The following is a 19656-nucleotide window of genomic DNA, read 5'->3' on the forward strand; positions in this document are numbered from 1 at the left end:
GTGCTCCCGAAGTGCTGGAAAAGCTTCGCTTACGTCAAATACACTTCAACATTTTTGCTGAAGTCAGCACGCGACACACAGATCACACACACACATACACACACATCGTAATTATTAACAGTGACAGGTAAGGTGTGTGTGTGATGACCTCACCAGAAGTGCTGCTGGCACTGATGCTCCACTGTACTGCAGTCACATGTGACTGCAGTGTCTCGCGGTGCAACTACACACACACATACACACACACACACACAAGGATGCATACACTCGGGAATGCAAAAGTGCCTGAAATACACACACATAATGCAGAGTCAAAGTCACTACTCTTGTCGACACTAAGAGCCGCCCCACCCCTGGCATACTCCACCCCATCCACCCCCCCACCCCACCCCCACACACCTTGGTCACACATAGTAAAAGCACACACACTGCAGGGACGTGTTATCATGCCTCAGCAAACGCAGTTACATCCCAGCTTGATAGAAACAAAAGCAGACTGCAGTAACTTCTCCTCCCTGCGCCGCTTCATGCCTCCACAGTGAGCTAAATTTCACCGTCGCACTCCGTCCGTACACCCAGGCAATATCACGGTTAACCCGAGTAGATAGTGAGAGAGCTAAAAAGTTGTGTTTGTTGTGTTTAACACATTTTAAATTCATTAATTTTCCAAGATATATACACACTGTGCAAATTATTATTTGTCCATCCGTATTCTCTGCAGTTTAATCCACTCTGCAGGATGCAAGTCCATCACGGGAACCACAAGCACTCCCACCAGTTGAGAGACATCCATTAACCCAAAATGTATGTTTTCAGAAGGAAAACAGTGGAAGGAAACCACAGTAAATACAGAAACCCGTGCATACACAGGGATTTTACAAATCTTGGAATTTATTTGTTTTTCTCGATATCCAGTTGAGATAAGGTGCTCATGATGTGTCGATGATTGAGTGTTGATCTGCAACATATCTGTAGAAGTACAGAGGAAATTTTAGTTCAGAGGAAAATCTAAACCTAATTGTTTTCATTCAGAATGACTTTAACACCTTAGGCAATGGTTTTTCTTTTTTCTCTGAATAATTTTCCCACTTCTTAACTGTGGGTAGCAGTAAAAACAGCTGCTTCAACCTGTCAACAGATGGATAAATGTAGATTTGTTATAATGGAGAAAGTTCTTTGTGCCAGCTCATGCTCTCACCAGTTTTTTTTTAAAGTTGTGAATAAATAACAAAAAGAATGACAAGAAATCAATACAATGGTCTCCAGGACAGGAAAAATACCAGCTAGTCAATGAGTTTGCTATTTTTCACGTGATGAAAATACTGCATTACTAAAAAATACTAGAAAACATAGAAGAGTGTTAGAAAACAGGAAAAAAAAATAAAGACATGAGGAGATAACTTCCCTGTCTGAGTGTACAGGGTCTCATTGATCTGTATTGACTCTGACATGTGCTCTGAACATCACACTGCAGACCTGTCAGGGCTTTCTGTCAGAAATACTTCCCTGTCATATAATGCTCCTGCAGACATGTTAAGCTCGTGTAACTTATACTTTTGCACTCTATTACAAGCTAAAGCATCTTAATATGGATTAAATTTGAGCTAAATTTGATTATATTTTGAATTGAAAGACAACTATTTGATTTGAGAAACACAAATGTATGAAGAAGTCAGACTTATTTGATCCACTTTATTCATCTGTGTAGACTCCAGATGCATTTCAAACACATCATACTTGTGAGTTTGTAGAGTCTGCATGTCAAGAATCTTTGATATGAAAATATTTGAGAAACCCTGTGGTCAAACATCTGCCGTCACACACGTTCTGATGTTGAGTGTCATACAAGAACACCCATATGGCGCATGCCGCGTGGAGCCTAAAGGCCAAAGACAGTCACCAGCATTTGAAATGACCTCATACACACACACCTACACACACACACACACACACACACACACACACACACACACACACACACAGTGTTGTTTCTATCGTCATGAAGGACATTGGCTTGTAAGTCACCCTAACCATGAACTATCTACCTCAAACTTGCTTTTTGTCCCCGTAAGGAAGTTGACTCTGAACATGATGGCTGTGGAAAAAAAAAAAAAAAAACATGAAGGATACAAGGACACTCGCACGGCCCAAGGATGTGTTCTGGTTGATCACACCAGCCCCGTATGATATGCCAGTGACTATCTGACACGATACGACAGGCTGATGGTTTATCATAAAGGATTCGAAAAAGAAACACGCACGCATGTGCCATCTGTGTTTAGGTTCACAACTCTCACACCGATCAACACGATCTCATCAGTGTGCCGCTATACAGCCTGTGCTCCATCGCCGCCCCCTGTCCGTTCCCGTTAGCTCCAATGCACAGTGCTAACAACATACAGCACAAGAGCTAAATAAGGAAGATCGAAAACCCAGACAGTTTTTAGGCTTCTGCTCGAAAATTATAAACCTTTGAATAATTTATGAGTGTCTGTATTTATGCGCTGTATAATTTGTGTGTGTGGCACAATGTGGCAAAAAGCCAACGCCATAAATGTGACAAGTGGGTGGATGAAATACACGACGCTGATGTTTGGCAGTTCATTGGGTTGATGTTGGAGTTGTGTGTGAGGCATGTAAAGTATGACATATATACTGCTGTAGCACAGGTTCTCCAGTTAAATCTGATGTACATATTGACCAAAATGACCCGATGACATGTGAAGTATTAGCATACAAAATCAGATATGAAAACAGCATTGTGTTTTGGTTTTTTTTCAATTTACTTTGCTTATAGTGGGTAATTTTACTCATCCTTCAGTACAATTTACACTATGTAATCGATTTAAGAAATAAAGAAAGCATACTTGATTAATCCTGTTGGGGAAATTCCTTGTCTGCATTTAACCCCTTCTGTTCATAATCTGCCACATTGGTAACCTGTGGGATTCTCTGATGTTAACTGCACTTCCTTTAACCTCCAGGACACCACTAATGCAGCTCCCCGCTGCATTTGTTAACCACTGACTCGCTTTTATCGAATTCCTTGTGTGTGTTTTACTTGTAAATACTTAGAATTCAAGCAGCGTTACGGTTAGTCTACTGGATTTCAATTTTACAGCACAATATTTTTATTCTCTGTTTTTCCAAACACAGCAACAGATAATTACAGATTGGGTAAATTTGCTGTCATGATTTCACTTTCTAAAATCTGAACAGAAAGTTTCTCCTTCACGCCGATCTGCCAGTGTGGCAGCGTTTTTGGCAATTTCTGACTTCTTGACTGTTGCGTGTCAGACTCTGACAGCTAGACAGGTTGAAATTCGACCCAGCAGACCATGCATGTGCCACAGCCTGGAAGCTAATTGTGTGTGTGCAAGAGTGTGTTTGTTTTGTGTGTGTGTGTGTGTGTGTGTGTGTGTGTGTGTGTGTGTGTGTGTGTGTGTGTGTGTGTGAGTGAGTGTGCGTGATGGTAATGATGCTAATGCAGCACTGTCTCTCCAGGCTGACACGGTGTCACACTGACAGGAAACAAAAGAGACCGAGGGGAGAAACAGACTAAAGAGAAAAACGAAAGCAAAAAGAAAAACCGAGCCAAAGAAAATGAGGACGGAGCCTGGAAGACAAGAAAAGCGGAGGAAGAATTAGAAAACAAGCCTCTAAAGAGTGGTTAGAAAAAGTTTCTATTAGTGTAGATTATAATATGAGAAGCTTGATTCTTATTTCAGCAAACAAAAGTCGAGGACAATTAATGGACTGATGACTCAAAACCGCACGACCTCTTCATTTCCACCCATTAGAATTCAGCCAACGGCCCAAACATGGATCTGTATCCTGTCTGTGACGCTGAAAAGAACATTAATTATTAAAACAACCTGTCTCTGCCACAACCAGCAACAGCAGCTGATTACAGATTTAATTACAGAAGCAATGCATGAGAGTTACAATAAACACACACACACACCTCATTTATGCAGGGATTGATCATTTTTGTCTTGTCTTTGTCCCAAATAGTGCCAAAGCTAATCTCGTAGGGCTGCACAATACATCCCAAACTAATCACAGGCATGATACTGACATTAAAAATATACATATCACAAAAATCTGACTGAATAAACTCCTACTAGTTTCCTCAGAAATTGTAATTGGCTTAATGAAATCACACATGGTGGCAACAGGTCAGCAGGCAGAAATACAAAGGCACAGACGTCAAAGAAATACACGGAAACACATACAGACACTAAACTTTTCATACAGACAAAAGCAGAAAAACAGCTGTTACTGTAGCTGCAATCTGTTTAAAATAGATCTGAGAGGAAGAATTAATCCTAATACAGATTTGCAGTCAAGAAGCAAAGAAAGAATAACTGAGGATGTATTAAAGCAGATAAAAGTACTGGTCGTGTCAAAGAAGTGATCGAAGTTACATCCTGTAAACAATGTGTCTGAATTAAGTCCTCGTCACAGATTTAAATTGAGAAAACATTAAATTTTAAACACATAAAATCAAGTGTTGTGACAGGTTTGTCATCTGATCTTATTGTATTGCTAAACCAAAACAGTGTTTGGTGACAGTCAAAGGTCAGGCGTGAGATGCTCAGTGGTTACTAGAAAAACCAAGAAAGGACAATAGTTAAATGAAACTTATCACCATGTGTCATCTCAATGACATTTAGCTGCAGAGGAGCCACTTCTCAAAGTGTTTGATGCAATTTCTCTAGGAATAAATCCCATTCAGTTTTCATATCACTGCTACAAGCTGGAAGCCGATAATCATTAACATAATAATATGAAAAGAGCTTGTTACAGGCTTACTTGGAAACAAACAACGCAAAAAAAAAAAACTCCATGTGGGTTCAACAGAGAAGGAATACTACTGCAGTCTCTCGTTAGCACAAATGACTCCCCCTCCCTTGAAGTTTGAACAAACCCCCCTCTATAGGCTATAATAATCCATGCCTCTGTGTGTCTACAGGGCTTTTGTGTCTGCTCTATTTAACTCTCCAGCCTGGACGGGTCCCTTATTTTCCATCTCTCACTGTCCTCCTCCTCCTAAAACCCTGCAGTTCAATTTCTGTTTTTAATCTACATTAACTTACTCTTCTTGTCTTAAATACTTCCAGTGTTCAGTGCATTTATGAAAGGATAAGATATGATGGAAGTTTATCAGACAACTCCTGGAAGATCTGTCAAGGTATAAAGAGGGGAGCACAGCGTATATGTGATGGAATATTTTTATGAATTTTATTAATCTTGACTGGAAGTCACTGAATGCATGAGAAATAATATTTCTTCACATTGCAAATTGCAATAAAACCCCAAAATCAGAGTGTAAAAGTGTTTAGAGAAGCAAGTTTTAACTGGAGGTTTGTTGAGGTTGCATCAGAAAAGGCATAAAATGTACAAAATCATATCTTCCGATCGGTAGTGGCATGGCCAGAAGGAATCCGATATAGCACATTTTCATATGTGCAGAAACAATATTTACTAATGACACAAATTAAAAATGTGTTTGCGAAGTACCAACTAGGTAACAGTGGTCTTCAAAAATAATTATAAAACAGAAATGTTTCCTTGCATTATGTTGTGATGGTTGTTTCATTAAAATAAAGGGTGAAAAACCTTCATACAGCTTAGAAAAAATACCGTTTAAAACGTGAAATGGAGCTAAAATGCAATGCAAATTGGGGGGGGGGGATTTTAATTGATAAATTTGTAATATTATTGAACAAAGAATCCAATATTTTGAACATCAGAATGAGGAAGTGAAACGCGGCATGTCAGTGGGTCATTTCTAATAGTTTTTCTCTGACTTAAACTGAATGAGCATTGAAGCAAAAACATGTAAGCCACTGGTTCTCCTGAGTGGAGTCTGACCTCCATCAGACGAAGTGAACGGTGCTACGGGGATCAACATCACATCGACAAAAGCATTTGCTCGTCGCCGTCTTGCTGTGGCACATCTTCACCAAACCACCGGCGACTCACCGCTCTTGGTGTCCTTCCCGTCCACTAAGGGCCGGTAGTCGCTCTTGGAGACCGTCTCGCCCACCTTGTCGTCGTAGCTTTCTTTTTCCAGCGTGGCCATAAAGTCTCTCTTCAGCAGGGACTCGGCAGGAGCCCCGCCCTGCACTCCGCCTCCACCACCGCCCAGGGCATCTCGCAGGCTCAGGTCCATAGTCCTGTTACTGACCAGAAAAAACAAGGCAAGATCACTCATAATTCTTTACTTATTGATAATTTTGTTATCCAGTCTTGTTTCCTATGTGTTAAAACGCGTAATATTTGCATCTGACTGACCACTTCTCACTCATTTAAAGCCTGCTGACACAAATCTGCTCAGCTCAGACCGTTCTCAGAGTCAGTTTGTAAAAATAGTAATCACAAGAACAGATGAAGACACAGATGTATTTTCTTTTTTTTTTTACCCCACAATCTTCACAGTCTTTCTCTTCATGCTGTTCAGTATGGAAAGCTGAGCTGAACGATGTTTCCCTGATCTCTTTACTTTAGTTCAGAAAGTCATAACCCCAGCAATATATCAGTCATACCAATCTTATAGTAAATAAACAGCCTGCATACATGTTATGCATTACAATTGGGTTCGTCAGTTCTGCAGCAATAAATGGGAGAAATGGAGGTTGCAATTCATTCTTGTTTGTTGTGTTTCTAACAAAATGAGCCCCGGTGCACTGCAAACTACACAAGAGAAGTAAATCCATTCAAAAAGACTTAAACCAAATGATTGAAGTTTGGATGCAGCGAAGCCCAAAGAGCTTTAAACAAAACAAGCAGAGGACAAGACAGGTTACAAAAGCAGCTTATTCCTGCACACGATGTGCACATTGGAGGGATTCCTCTAACTTCATTCAGTACTCAGCTGTCGGTGGGTTCTCGGCCTGTAAAATCACCGACACAAAAATCTAACGTGTATTGAGTTGCATTTAATTCAGAAGACAGAACTGTCAGGTCAGTCATGTCAAAAGAACAACTGTGCAATCTGACTAAATCATACGTCTCTTCTTTTCTACAGATTTGGTCTGGATCAAAAACAGTCCCACCGCTTAGTGGAGGTACTGCATATCCAGCTTTAAGTGAGATTCAAGGAAGGAAGATATAAAAATTTCAACAGTTTTAATGGTGGATAACAATTAGATTGAAACCCTTGAAAACGGACTTGATACATTACCAAAACAACAACTAACAGCTAAAGTGATGCAGAATGGATCGATTGGTGGCTGCAGCGGTTTGAGGAATGTCAGGAAAAAGACCCATCAAGCCTATTGACATTAAGGAAGGATTTAGAGTCGGTCAGTGACTCTCACAACCCGTTAAAAGCCGTAAACATGAAGCATGCAGAGCAGCGCAACACTTAGACAGCATGACCCCTGAACAAACTTGTCTTTCTTTCTGCTCCCCGTTTCTGTTTATCCCTCCATCCACACTCGCGGCAAACAAGCTGTCATTGTCCTGCAACTGTAACACACACAGACACACGCACGCACACACAGACACACACACACACAGTGGCCAGGGGCCAGGATGAGGACATACAGTAGAGTGTTAGCAGGCTTTCAGTGAAACTGTGGGCCATTGTTTGAGGGGACGGACGCAGCACAGCGGACACCTCAACATCCACTCTCACTTTGAGTTTCTACCTCTGGCCTCGTCTCTAACTTCTTCTTCTTTCACTCCGAACACCCACTCAGCCTGTTTACTGTCTTTGGATGTGTTTTCCAGTTTTTCCCCGAGTGCGTCATCATTAACGGCATGATCACATAACTTGGTTTTTAATCAAGCGTGCTTTCAATCTCTTGCCCAGGATGTACTTGATTTTGTCAATCCGATCTAATAATAAGTGAGCCCTAAATAGTGACTTCCTAACCTCCGTCGCCCTCTTAGTGTATTATTCTGTAGCGTTTATCGCTTCATTGGAGAGGTTTCATAAGCCACAGTATTCAGTGACCTGGACTTAGGAGTCTGTTGTTTTTCCTGAATCCTTCTTCTCTCATTACTCAGTCACAGTGAACTTTTGCTTTAATTAGTGATGTTTTTCTAACTTACTTAAGTGAACCGCAGCAATCAACCAGTGACTACCATAAACAGAAGCTCCTCAAAATTTGAGTGAAAAAAAGTGAAAATAAGCCATTTCTGCACATGTAGTATGAGTCCAGACCTCTGATTTTAAACAAAAATAATTGATCAAACTGAATTACCTGAAATTAAATAAGCTAGAAACCGATATTCAAACTAATGTAAAAACATTCCAGTAACATATGAGGACAACATATTTCTCCTGTAATATAGACTGTTCTGTCTCTACAGGCTTGTGAAAAAGACAAGAGGAAGGAAGGCAGATATGATGATGTTGATGATGAAGGGCTGTTGGGCGAGCCAGCTGTTGCATTCTGAGGGATTATAAACCATCTCTGTACCCACAATGCACCGCTCCAGCTTCCGCCACCTCTCTCTCTCTCTCTCTCTCTCTCTCTCTCTCTCTTTCTCTCTCTCTCGCTGGACCCGACCGTCTGCTACGTAATCGTCTCATCCTCCCAAACACTCACAGTTCTCACGCAATCACACGCACACAAAGGCCACCGACTGGCAGGGAATCAAACACTTCACCCGTACCACCATGATACAACAGTGTGTGTGTGCGTGAGTGTGTGTGTGTCAAAACAGTTTTTTTTATATAACTTTGGCCAAATGTAGCTGAATTGGCAGCACATTTCGCGAGCGTTTGAACATTAAAGAAAACTGTTCCGTCTGCCACTAAGCTAAAAAAAAAAGGGGAAAAAGAAAGAGAAGCTTTTCCTCCTCAGAATCAAACATTTATTGCTGATTTCTATTTCTTTACTCAGAATAAAAACATACAAGATTGATAATCACGCAAACAAATACACATGAAAACGTAAAACCTAACTTTATAGCTTTCTTTTTCCATTGAAAGGGTTAATTTTGGGATAATCCCAACATAATTAAGAGGTTTAAACATGTTCATTAGTAGAATAGGAGGCCTGTGACGGACTGGCAGCAGGTCAGGGATGTACCCTGCCTTTCAGCCAGTGTCGGCTGGGATTGGCTCCAGCCTTTGTGACCCTCCGTTGAATGAAGAAGGATTGATGGAGAAAAGCGATTTTGGTTTTATATTGAGAGGGTAATAATACTGTAACAAAAAAAATTAGAGAGGTTATAACTTTCTAAAAATGTATTTTAAGAAATAAAAAAAAAACTAACTAATGTCCTTATCTCTCGACTGATAACACAGTTTTCTATTCATCCATCTTCCATTTTCTCTTCACACTAAATTCCCCAGTAGTTACATGACTGACGATCACCACAGATTCAGTATATTTGATGACAGTACACAGCATTGTTCTGGGAATATGTGACTCTTCACATATCCATCTCCTATACCTGCTTTACACTGAGTAAAATTTCAAGAATGTGATATCTAAAGGGCACAAAAGTATCAATAATTCACCCACATTACGATGCAATATATAAAACATTATGATATAAGCTTCATTGATTTTGCCATATTTGTCTTGGGTTGTTTCACACTAAGCTAAATCTGTCCCCTGCTTACCTGAGGAAGATTTTCCCCCGTTACAGACACATTATTCTGCAGCTGCTGTACATTTATAGTGAGTCTGTGGTTACCCACTCAACTGAGCTCCTCACTAAGAGAGAAATGAGTTGCTCCTCTCGTTCTCACAAAAATTGAACCTGTGCCGTTTCCCCAAGATGAAGCAGCATAATCGGAACACACAATATTGGCAAGTATGGAAGGTAAAAAAATAGCATCTAAAAAAACAACTCATCATTGCCACAAATCCTAATAAGAGCGCCGAGGCAGAGCTACAAGCCAACAGCAATTTATGCAGGAAGATGAAAATGGGGTGTCCAGAGGAGGTGTCCCAGGTGCTGGTAATAAGGAAAAGATTACAATTACACATGGCTTTGAAACAAAATAAATTGCTGCATATATGAAGAAAGATCTGAAGTGTAACGGGGTCATAAAGCTAACTGTTTTTTGCACTATTTTAAATGCAATAAATGCAATTTCAGTACTGACATGAGAGTCAAAGACTAGTAGCACAATTTTATTCAATGCGGTTTCTTGATTATATTTATTCAGTTTGGTTTTTGTGATGCTATCTTCAGCCTCACTCACTGAAACTACATGGCTGAAAACATGAGTCCACAACATTGTGTTGTAGAGCACATGAGACAACCAGGAGAGGAAAAATATGAGTTGCTGTGATTGCTGACATTTGAAAAGCAGAAAAGTTCACGTGCACAAGCAGGAGGAAAAGGTGTATGACAAAAACAATACAACCGATTGCTGTAAATGTGGAGTTACTGGGACTGAATGTCAGATGGATTATTGCCCACGCCGAGCAGATGTGGAATTATCATCATAACACACAACGAAAACGGATTCCTGCTCCACAGTGGGACACGGGTGAGCTCTGCAGCTGAGTTCAGCTCCAGCATGACTCACAGTACAATATCAAAATCTGGCCCGGTGACGTAACGGCGATGAATGGAGGAGTGAGTGGCCCTCGGGAGCTTCTCCTTCCTGCATTGTGCTTGTTGGCAACTGAAAATGCAATAAGAATCATGTCCATTCATACAGTCGTGGCTGGTCGGGAAAACATGATGACACATCATATAAAACACATGTAACTATTTTATCAACCCATGTTTATTTCCAGTATTTCAATTCATGATATTGATTCACTATTTATTCATTACAAAATTTTCTAAGGACGTCAGCCTGCAAATCAGCTGTGACCTTTTTTATTTTTTGCTGAAGTATAATGAGTCTAAATAGTGTCTATCCGGGCCTGTGCCGTCATGGAGGCGCACAGCTCTGCTGTGGCAGCACTTTGAGACTTCTCCGCAACTCAGAATCAGCGATGGCAATTCAAGATGGCAAGGGGGACGACAACACAGCAGCTTTCAGTTTTGTTGTCCAGCCGACCACAGGGTTCACGCACAGTTCAAAAGGCAGGAGGGATACAGCAAGAGGGAAACGTGGGCGAGAATAACGCAATCAGTGTGAGGCGTGGCTGCACTCTAGAGTGTGCAAATCAGAATTTAAAGAAACATTTCCAAATACCTGCTTTTATATACCGCATCATAGACCAACACATAAAAAAAATCTATTTTTAAAAAAGTTAGAATATTGTTTGAGAAGTGCCACTTACAGGATGAAAATGCTGAGAATGATCAAACAATGTCTCAGTTTACTCCACGGCACACTTGAACTTGAGTGCTTAAGCACAGTCATGTTGTATAAAGTGTTTTTTTTTTAAATGCAGTGTACTATGAGCGTACGGATAGTGGAGTTAAAATGGTCTGAAAGTCGAGTGTGAAGCACTGGACACTCTTCACATTCAGTCATACAGACCTTGGCTCCACTGCAGCGAAGACAGTTTCACTTCCAAACTGAAGGTAAAGCAGAGGCAGTGAGAGCGAGGGCACCATTCATCCACACTGAGCAAACACAGACAGTTCTGTGTGTGACGAGGTCAAAGGCTACAGTTATAATATCCTGTGTAATGTCTGACAGTGGCGTCTGACTTCAGACAGCGATGCATTGGTTTTACCACAGAATTCATCCTGCGAATAGCAATACTTGCATCAAATATTGTAAAAGCGACACATCAGATAATTCAAATATAAAGATGATATTACACACAATACCAATTGGAAAATTGTACTGAGTGCTGCTTCGAGAGAAAAGTGCAACGAAACACCAGGAGAGTCTGCAGAGATCAGCCGATGGGCATTATTTTCATCTGTGGGGTTCGCTGACAAAGAGGAAATCCTCCCATAACGACGGACTGCTGCTTGCAACGTGTTATTCAACGTCGAAGATGACACGTCTGGCACATTCTGAGAATAAATTAGTATCCTAATTTAGTTAGAGGCTAACAATCTAGACAGCTGAAATGTGTCTCAGAGTCCATTAGCCAGTCCAGAGATGTCGGATTTAGAAGAGACAGTCCGGGGTTACGTCATGTCAGAGGGTCTGTTTTCTCCTTTTTCTCCTGTTTTAATATTGTTGATAAAACCGTCGTCCAGCCAAATAGAAATGTTCCTGTTTGTGCGACAGATGAGAAAAGACACATTTTGAATGATTAAAAAAAAAAAAAGCAAAGCAAAAAGCAACACACGGTGACTTGAAATACTTTTCATTTTTTCAGACTCATGGTGTCTAACGTGTTAACAAAATCTCATCATGGCTGCCCAGCCAGTCGCCATGGTGACTCAGCAGCTCCTCGCTGTCTCGTTCTTGACGTGCACAAGCTCAGACACACACACACACACACACACACACACACACACACACACACACACACACAGTGTGTCGCTGATGAGCAGCAGTTTAGATTACTGCTGACAACATACTGTGTCAACCTAGACACACACACACACACACACACACACACACACACACACACACAGGCCGATTACAAACTGTGCAGATCTGTCAGATGAGGCTTTGTGCTGGGACCGGGCTCTGTCTCTGCTGAACTGCTCTGAGATGAGTTGAAGACAAGTCACACAAATTGGTGAAACATGTGAAATGGTGGAGATTTAATAAAAACTGGGATGGATCATCACGTGTCCTGTATCTTTCAAGCCTTTTCAAAAATCTGATGTCTGAGATCCTGCTATGTTTTGTATGCTTGTAACTACACAATAAAGAAGGCTTTCAAAGAGAGAGTATCACCTCCGCCATCACCTCAGATGCAGGCAGAATGAATACAAGAGAAATCTAATCTGAATAACCAACTTGTCTTGGACAGCTCAGTGGCCTTTTGTGTGGACATTGTATTTTCTTCACACACTTATATCTTGTGTATACAATGTGTAATTTCAGCGCAAGATATTGACTTCACCCACATCTACATCTACGACCACAGCACAAGCCAAAAGGTGCTCAAAATAATTTTTTTTTTCATCAGACAGACACTGATCAGCAGAGATTCAGCCTAAGCACTCAATAAAAACGTAGTAGTCATAAAGCAAATGTCGAATCCTGGAGAGTTCTATGTTGTGATAACACAAACAAGCACACATAATTAAAATTTTTAACCAGACTACATTCAATTAAAGATTCATGTGATGAAGAACTAGATGAGTAGGGATGCTGCTCTGAGTTTAAATGAACTGCCGCTGTGATCCTCTGCACAGGGCAGAGCTTTTAATGTATTAAATGCAGTGGGTGGATGGGACATTGTGTACTCATACTTCCTTCACTTGACAGTACAGCGTAACGTCAGATCTGATCTGAATCTCATGACAACGACGACCTTTGCTTGTTTAGAATCACAAACCTACACTGATGGAAGGTCTCAGGAAGAGGAGCGTGAAGATGAGAGGGAAACAGTGTTTCCTGTCCTTCCTGCCTCCGCTGTACCACATGATGCCAGCTCTGATCTGAATCTCAGCCTCTTTCCTCTGCAGGGGAGAATGACCTTTGTTGTTGCCTCTGAAGCCTCGAATTCATCCATTCATCGCACCCCAGACATACAGACAGGTCAAACACGAGGCTACTTTTAAAATATGAACACCTGTGTTGATTCACCTCATCTTGTTCCATTTTAAATATCTCAATATTTGTGCAAGTAGATTTATCCAAATGAATATCCAAACCAAGAGAAATAATCAGTCCTCTGAGTGCAAATTCAGTCTGTTTTGGTAACTGGAACGAAAGATTGTTCATAAGAAGGATTCATCCATCTCAGATTCTATACAGACAAAAGTCCATCTCGCATCAGAAAGATAATGATGTTCATTTCATTCATTTATACATTTGAAGGTACACTGTAATAACCTTCAGGTCAGTTAAGCTTAGAAATTAAAGTTAAAAAGCTTACTGAGGACTGTGAGTAAACTCAACTTTTAGACAAGCTTGGTTTCAACTCAGAGTTTAGTTGTAAAAGTTGATCAGCTGATGATGATTTGTTCTTTAAACTGGATTCTTTGACTTAAAACATCTCATTGGACCCAATATTCCTTTCAAGAGAACTTGCTTTATTATGTCAAAGGACTCCACACTATAACTACTCACTATTTCATTTTAAGATAATTTCATCTACATTCATTCTAATTGTCATTTTACCTTAAGTGGATTAATATTTATAAATTGTTTCTTCTAAAATTGAAGCATGCAGAACCACCAATTAACTTCACATGCACATCGGAGAAAGTCGGAGCCCCCAAAGGGAACCAACACACAGACACAGGGAGAATATACTGGATTTGAATCCAGGACCTTCTTGCTGTGAGGCAAGAGCACTAACCACTGCAGGAGATGATGTCCCATAATCTTCTTCCAGGCTGTTAGTCCACCGTGAAACAGCTAGAGGTACTGCAACCTCCCCAAGACGGGAAGTAAACTGGTAAGTAAATTTCTGTTTTTTCTTTTTTTTTTAATCAAATTGAATTTAAGTAATAAAACCATGCATAAACCTGTCAACATTGTAAACACTGAAGTTAATCTAAATTGTTTTGGCTCACTCACTATACTTATTTGAGTAACATCCACTGAGCTCGAACTTTAATGGTTGAATTTGTTTCTTGAACAAATGGAGCTGAAAAAAGATCAATACAAAATGCAGACTGTCCTCTGTTCTTTTCTCATTCCTGTGTGTCGGTTGAGAAAGATAATCCATATTTTGCGTAGTCCTCAAAAGAAAGTGTCCAGGGAATTCTCGCTCTAGACAATTAAACAGTTCTGAGCAGCAGGGATTGAAGAAACATGATTAAATGCATGAGTGGAGGACAGAATCTGGTAGAATATTAGCTTGGTAAGGTTTATGGGGGTTGTAATTTTGCACGAAAGCCAGAAACATACAAAAACAGAAAGACATAACAGCTCAGCAGTCCTTTTTGCTTTTCAAATGTGTAATTTCAACCATTTACAGTCGTCAGGTAAAGTGCAAGATGAGGTTCAACCAATCTGACAGGCCCAGCTTCACACTTAAAGTAATTTTCAGAACAATATGATGAGGAAGCCTTGACACAATTAAGCAATTTTTTTTCCATCAGTGTTTTTTTTTTGACAATTTTGAAGCTCTTAACCCCACTCGAAGCAATAAAGATGCTTTCTAACTGATAACTTGTTTTTTTTTCCATTAATTTCCAAGGTCGTTGGTCATGAATCAAAATTCTTATTGCTCATTAAATGCTCTGAAGGGATTCTCTCGAGTGACTGGTTCCCATACATTGCTTCCATATATCAGCAAAGTGTAAAGCTGGCTTGGAGGTCTTCACTTACTCAAAGGGAGAAGACGATAAATGTGTTTTCATTACAGAGTAAGAGTGATGCTGTCATACTGCCAGTAAGACTGTTTCCAACACTAAGTTATTAAAACCGACAATGGAAGCATAAAAACTGTTCCAGTTATCCTACAGGAGGATTCAAAATGATTAGAATAGAAACACACGAGGTCCATATGTTAAACGAAAGAAATGTGAACACAACAAGGCACCGGCTTATTAATAACCATCATACAGACAGCACAATATTTATATGTATAAATATGTCTTCAGCTGTTTAATGAATATCACTGAGGCCATCTGATAGTTACTAATTTTACCTTGAATCTGATGATGAGCAACAACTTCAATCAAAGTATATGAGAGGTTTGAGAACTTCACCGTGGGCATGAAAAGGATTATACATTATCCATTGATGCATGGTAAAGTTATTTACTGTTACACATTCTAAGTTACTCCACTGGTAATGTGAAGTATGATGACTCAAGCTTTAAGTCTTGGTTCATGTGGAGGTAGATTAACTCCCTTTCATTCAGAAAACAGAAACCAACTGAACACCCTCAAAACACAATTTGGATGCACTAACTGTGAAACTTAGCATAGCGGAGCGGCCGAACGCATTACGTTAACCGAAATGTTGAAACACAAGGCTTCATTCACCTGCATTGCTTTAAGGCGTGACCTTTTGTTCCTTACCTCACTTCTAGCTGTGTGGGTCATAGGATCACACTCTTAGACTTTACTGGACGTGGGCTAAATGTCACTTTTACTGCCATCCAGCTTGACGTGGATGGCTAGAGGAAGAAGAAAACCTTGAAAACAGATATTGTTGTCCACAGCTTATCACTTCAGGACATTTCTTCCTATGGAGTCATATACGGGTTGGCATTAAGGAGAATTACCTTCAGATAACTCCATGTTCTGACCCAAAGGTGTTACATAATCTCACAGGGCAACTCTGAAGGCTTTAAAAGTGCCGGAGGCCCATTAGATCATATCTCTGTTGCTTCTGCCTGTCTGGTCTGTTGACTTAGTGGAGAACTGGGGAGTTTACACGTCTCCTATAGGAACAGCTGATGATCACTGACATTGCTATTCTGTCTCAAGGACATAACGAATGCTTGGCGAGCTGTGTGTCTGTGTTGTCACTTTCTTCGGTTGACTGGCTTCATAACTTGGTTGAGTTTAAATGGCTGACTGCCAGGCAAATGGGCTGCAAACGTTTACAACGTATACCTGGTTGGGTGGCCGCTGATTTCCTGCCTGCATGAATGGTAATCTGAAGGGGGATTGAATGTAATCCCACCAATCCCTAGCTCAGAAGTCAATGCATCATCATCATCATCATCATCATCATCATCATCACAATGCCCTGCATTAGAGCATCTCTGGTAATCCATCAAGCTTCCTGCTTGCAGACTTACCCATCATCAAGGCTTTTTGTCATTTCAATATATAAGATGATCAACAGGAAAACTGTTACTTCTCAAAGAAATATCTGACAGAGACATGGAAACATCACAGTTTCGCCATGCAAGGCTGGATGGAAAGCATCGCTTTTACGTCTCTCTACGGCTGTTTTTGATGCTCAGAGGCTTCCTAAAGCTTGATGCTGTTCAAATCATGCTTAACATGAACACACAAGTCTAGATGATGAATTCACAGTGTTTTGGATGAAGTGTTGAACAACGTAACTTCATCGACCTGATAGAATGTTACTGGGAAGGCAATTTTGAAGAGTCAAAGGTCACTGAGATTTGATTCATCTGACCACGGTTCTGACAGTCTTCATGGTTTCAGTTTACTTCACTTTTAAGTCTTTGTGCTTCTGGGGCAAACAAACTTTGGGAATCTATTCATGGTCTTGCTTTGAGACGTTTCTTGAGATATCAGACTTCATGGCTATGATTTTGTTCTGAAATGCAGGATGGTCAATGTAACACGATACATGCAACGGTGGACATCTTCAACTTATCAAAAAAAAGGATTTATGTATAAGAAGATCAATCACAACCAAACACTTAAAATTCTAAGAAATCTTAAGACTATCTGACATAACCGGGGAGTCATTTCTATTTAAGTAATTTATTACATACTTGAAATATCAGCAATAAGAGCAAAAAAACAACAAAAAAAAGCCAGATGTCTACCATTGACAGGTAGGTGTTACAGGGGCCAAAGGTCCACAATCATATATCTGTGACTCATGTAACTTCCCCTTGAAAGATTTACACATTAAATTAGACCATCACACACACACACACACACACACACACACACACACACACACACACACACACACACACACACACACACAGATATGATAATCCTCACATTTTCCTAGTTTTCTTTACAATAATCCACAATAACAAGTAACACATTTTAAAATAAGGAGTTTCCCGTCCATCATACGAGACAATTAACAGACACAGTCTGTAAAAACCTACATAGCCTCTGGAGTTTCCACATCCAGCAAGCAGCTATACTCACATATTCACGTGTATACAGTATAAGCACACATAAGCAAAGATGCTGGACACCAGAATATGTCCACTTTACATAATGGTGCAGCCACGTGTCTTGGTTTCAAAGCTTTCGGTCAGCGTTGCATCATATAGCTGCTGTAAGCTGCTGCAATGATCACATATACTGAACAAATACTACAATGTTTACTCAAACTTAAGAGCGACTTTGACTTTAAGAGTAGAAATTAAGATTTCCATTGTCCCATAGTATCCCTGCAGAGTGGGCGAGTTGTGATGGTAACCTATATATTGATGCTATACTGATGGATGCATTATCATTGATCGAGGGTTCGATTTCACATGCACAGCAGAGAGAAGATGGACTACAGAAAGAGCCAGAGAGGGAAAAAATTGAGCATAATGTGGAACAATGTGTCCTAATCCACACAGACAGAGGATGCAGTGTGTGTCTGTGGCTGTGTGTGTGTGTGCGTGTGTGTGTGTAGAGCGGGGAGGGGGGTATTATTGTATAACGGGAAGCTTAGTCCCTATAGAACATTTGAGACTCTTCCTAAAACTGGTGTAGTATAAACACGCCCTTTACATAACCAGGCCTTTACTGAGCAATACATGCACCTGCTAATGTACACCTGCAGGCAGCATCATGACCATCCTCTATAGCTTACTGTAGTTTCACAACTGAATTATATGACATTAGAGGTACAGTATCTGTAGAAATGTTGCATGCAATAGGTTGGACCACAGCATCCACGCTCATGCATGATTAGTGAGGAGGACTGTGAGCCAAAGCAGGATTATCAGAGGAATACTGTATTTCTGGAGTACTATAGTCTGGTGGTTTTTCAGCAGGAGGGGTGTACCATCCCGACTGCGGCACCACCATAACAAAGAGACACGAATCCACGGACCTCTGCATGAGACACAGAACTCCCCCTCCTCCTCCCTTTTCACCTCCTCACACGCCCACCGTCCTCTGTCATTGTGATGGGAAACACACCGGCCGCCATATAATAACCTAAATATAGGCCGCAAATCTATGCCGCTGCAGCGAGAGACCAAAAATACGCTCGTGGGTTTGACACAATATCATCCCTTATTTATGAAGGCACGAGGGGACGGCGCAGCGCGAGGATGTGAGAAAACAACGACGGCCACGCAGTGACAGCCTCCGAAATATGAGGAAGGTTGAACAATAAGCGGCTCTACTCACGGTTTTGGATGAGTCCCGTTTCTCTCGCTGACTGTGTGTGTGCGTGTGTCTGTGCGTGTGTGTGACAGTCGGAGTGTGTGATGGGGTAAATCTCTCCACCTTTCGCCGCTCGCAGTGCAGACTGGTGCCAGGACTCAGGCGCAGGCCACGCCCCTTCCCCGACCGGCTGCACCAATCAGGACGCGGCAGTCATGAACAAGAAGTCTTCTGGAGTCTGCAGGAGCTGCAGGAGCTGCAGCCGCTTTCACTTTCAGCTTCTGTTCATCAGGGTTTATTCGGTAAAGAACATCAGCTAAGGGCAAGGAATGGAATGTTCAGTTCAGCATGCATACAGGACTTACAGCAGTTTGTTTTTTATCAGATATGATAAAAATGATCTACATTTGCACAAGATTCAGGAGTTTAGGGCCTCTTGTCAGGGAGGCATGGTGGTCTCATTCCCACCCTAACCCCTAAACAAGAATAGAATGGCGTGAGATCATTTGGGGCCTATCGTTATGAAATGTGTCTGTTCTTATGATGTTCTTCTTTTGTGTGTGTGTGTGTGTGTTTTTTTTTTTTTTTTTTTTGTCCAGATGTTATGTTTGTTTGTTTTTTCCCCACAGCCTAAGAGCTCACATTTGAGCTTGTGTGCGTGTACGTGTGCATGCATACAAT

At 40.8% G+C, this 19656-nt stretch overlaps 1 protein-coding gene across 5 annotated transcripts in view; it reads right to left on the reverse strand.

The window, feature by feature from the left end:
- Window positions 1–19149, reverse strand: part of map4l (microtubule associated protein 4 like) — a 70261-nt gene extending 51112 nt beyond the window's left edge. For 3 of the 5 annotated variants that reach the window (XM_030115877.1, XM_030115876.1, XM_030115875.1), the window contains exons 1-2: window positions 19000–19149; window positions 5989–6188 (exon numbers count right to left, since the gene is read on the reverse strand). In XM_030115877.1, coding sequence (XP_029971737.1) covers window positions 5989–6178 — 190 coding nt within the window. In that variant the 5' untranslated portion in view covers window positions 6179–6188; window positions 19000–19149. The remainder of the gene's footprint in view (window positions 1–5988; window positions 6189–18999) is intronic. The other 2 variants (XM_030115879.1, XM_030115880.1) reach the window with 2 other exon arrangements.
- Between the last annotated feature and the right edge of the window lie 507 nt (window positions 19150–19656).

Source organism: Salarias fasciatus, chromosome 18 (genome assembly GCF_902148845.1).
Source record: "Salarias fasciatus chromosome 18, fSalaFa1.1, whole genome shotgun sequence".
In the NCBI taxonomy this organism is placed as follows: Eukaryota; Metazoa; Chordata; class Actinopteri; order Blenniiformes; family Blenniidae; genus Salarias; species Salarias fasciatus.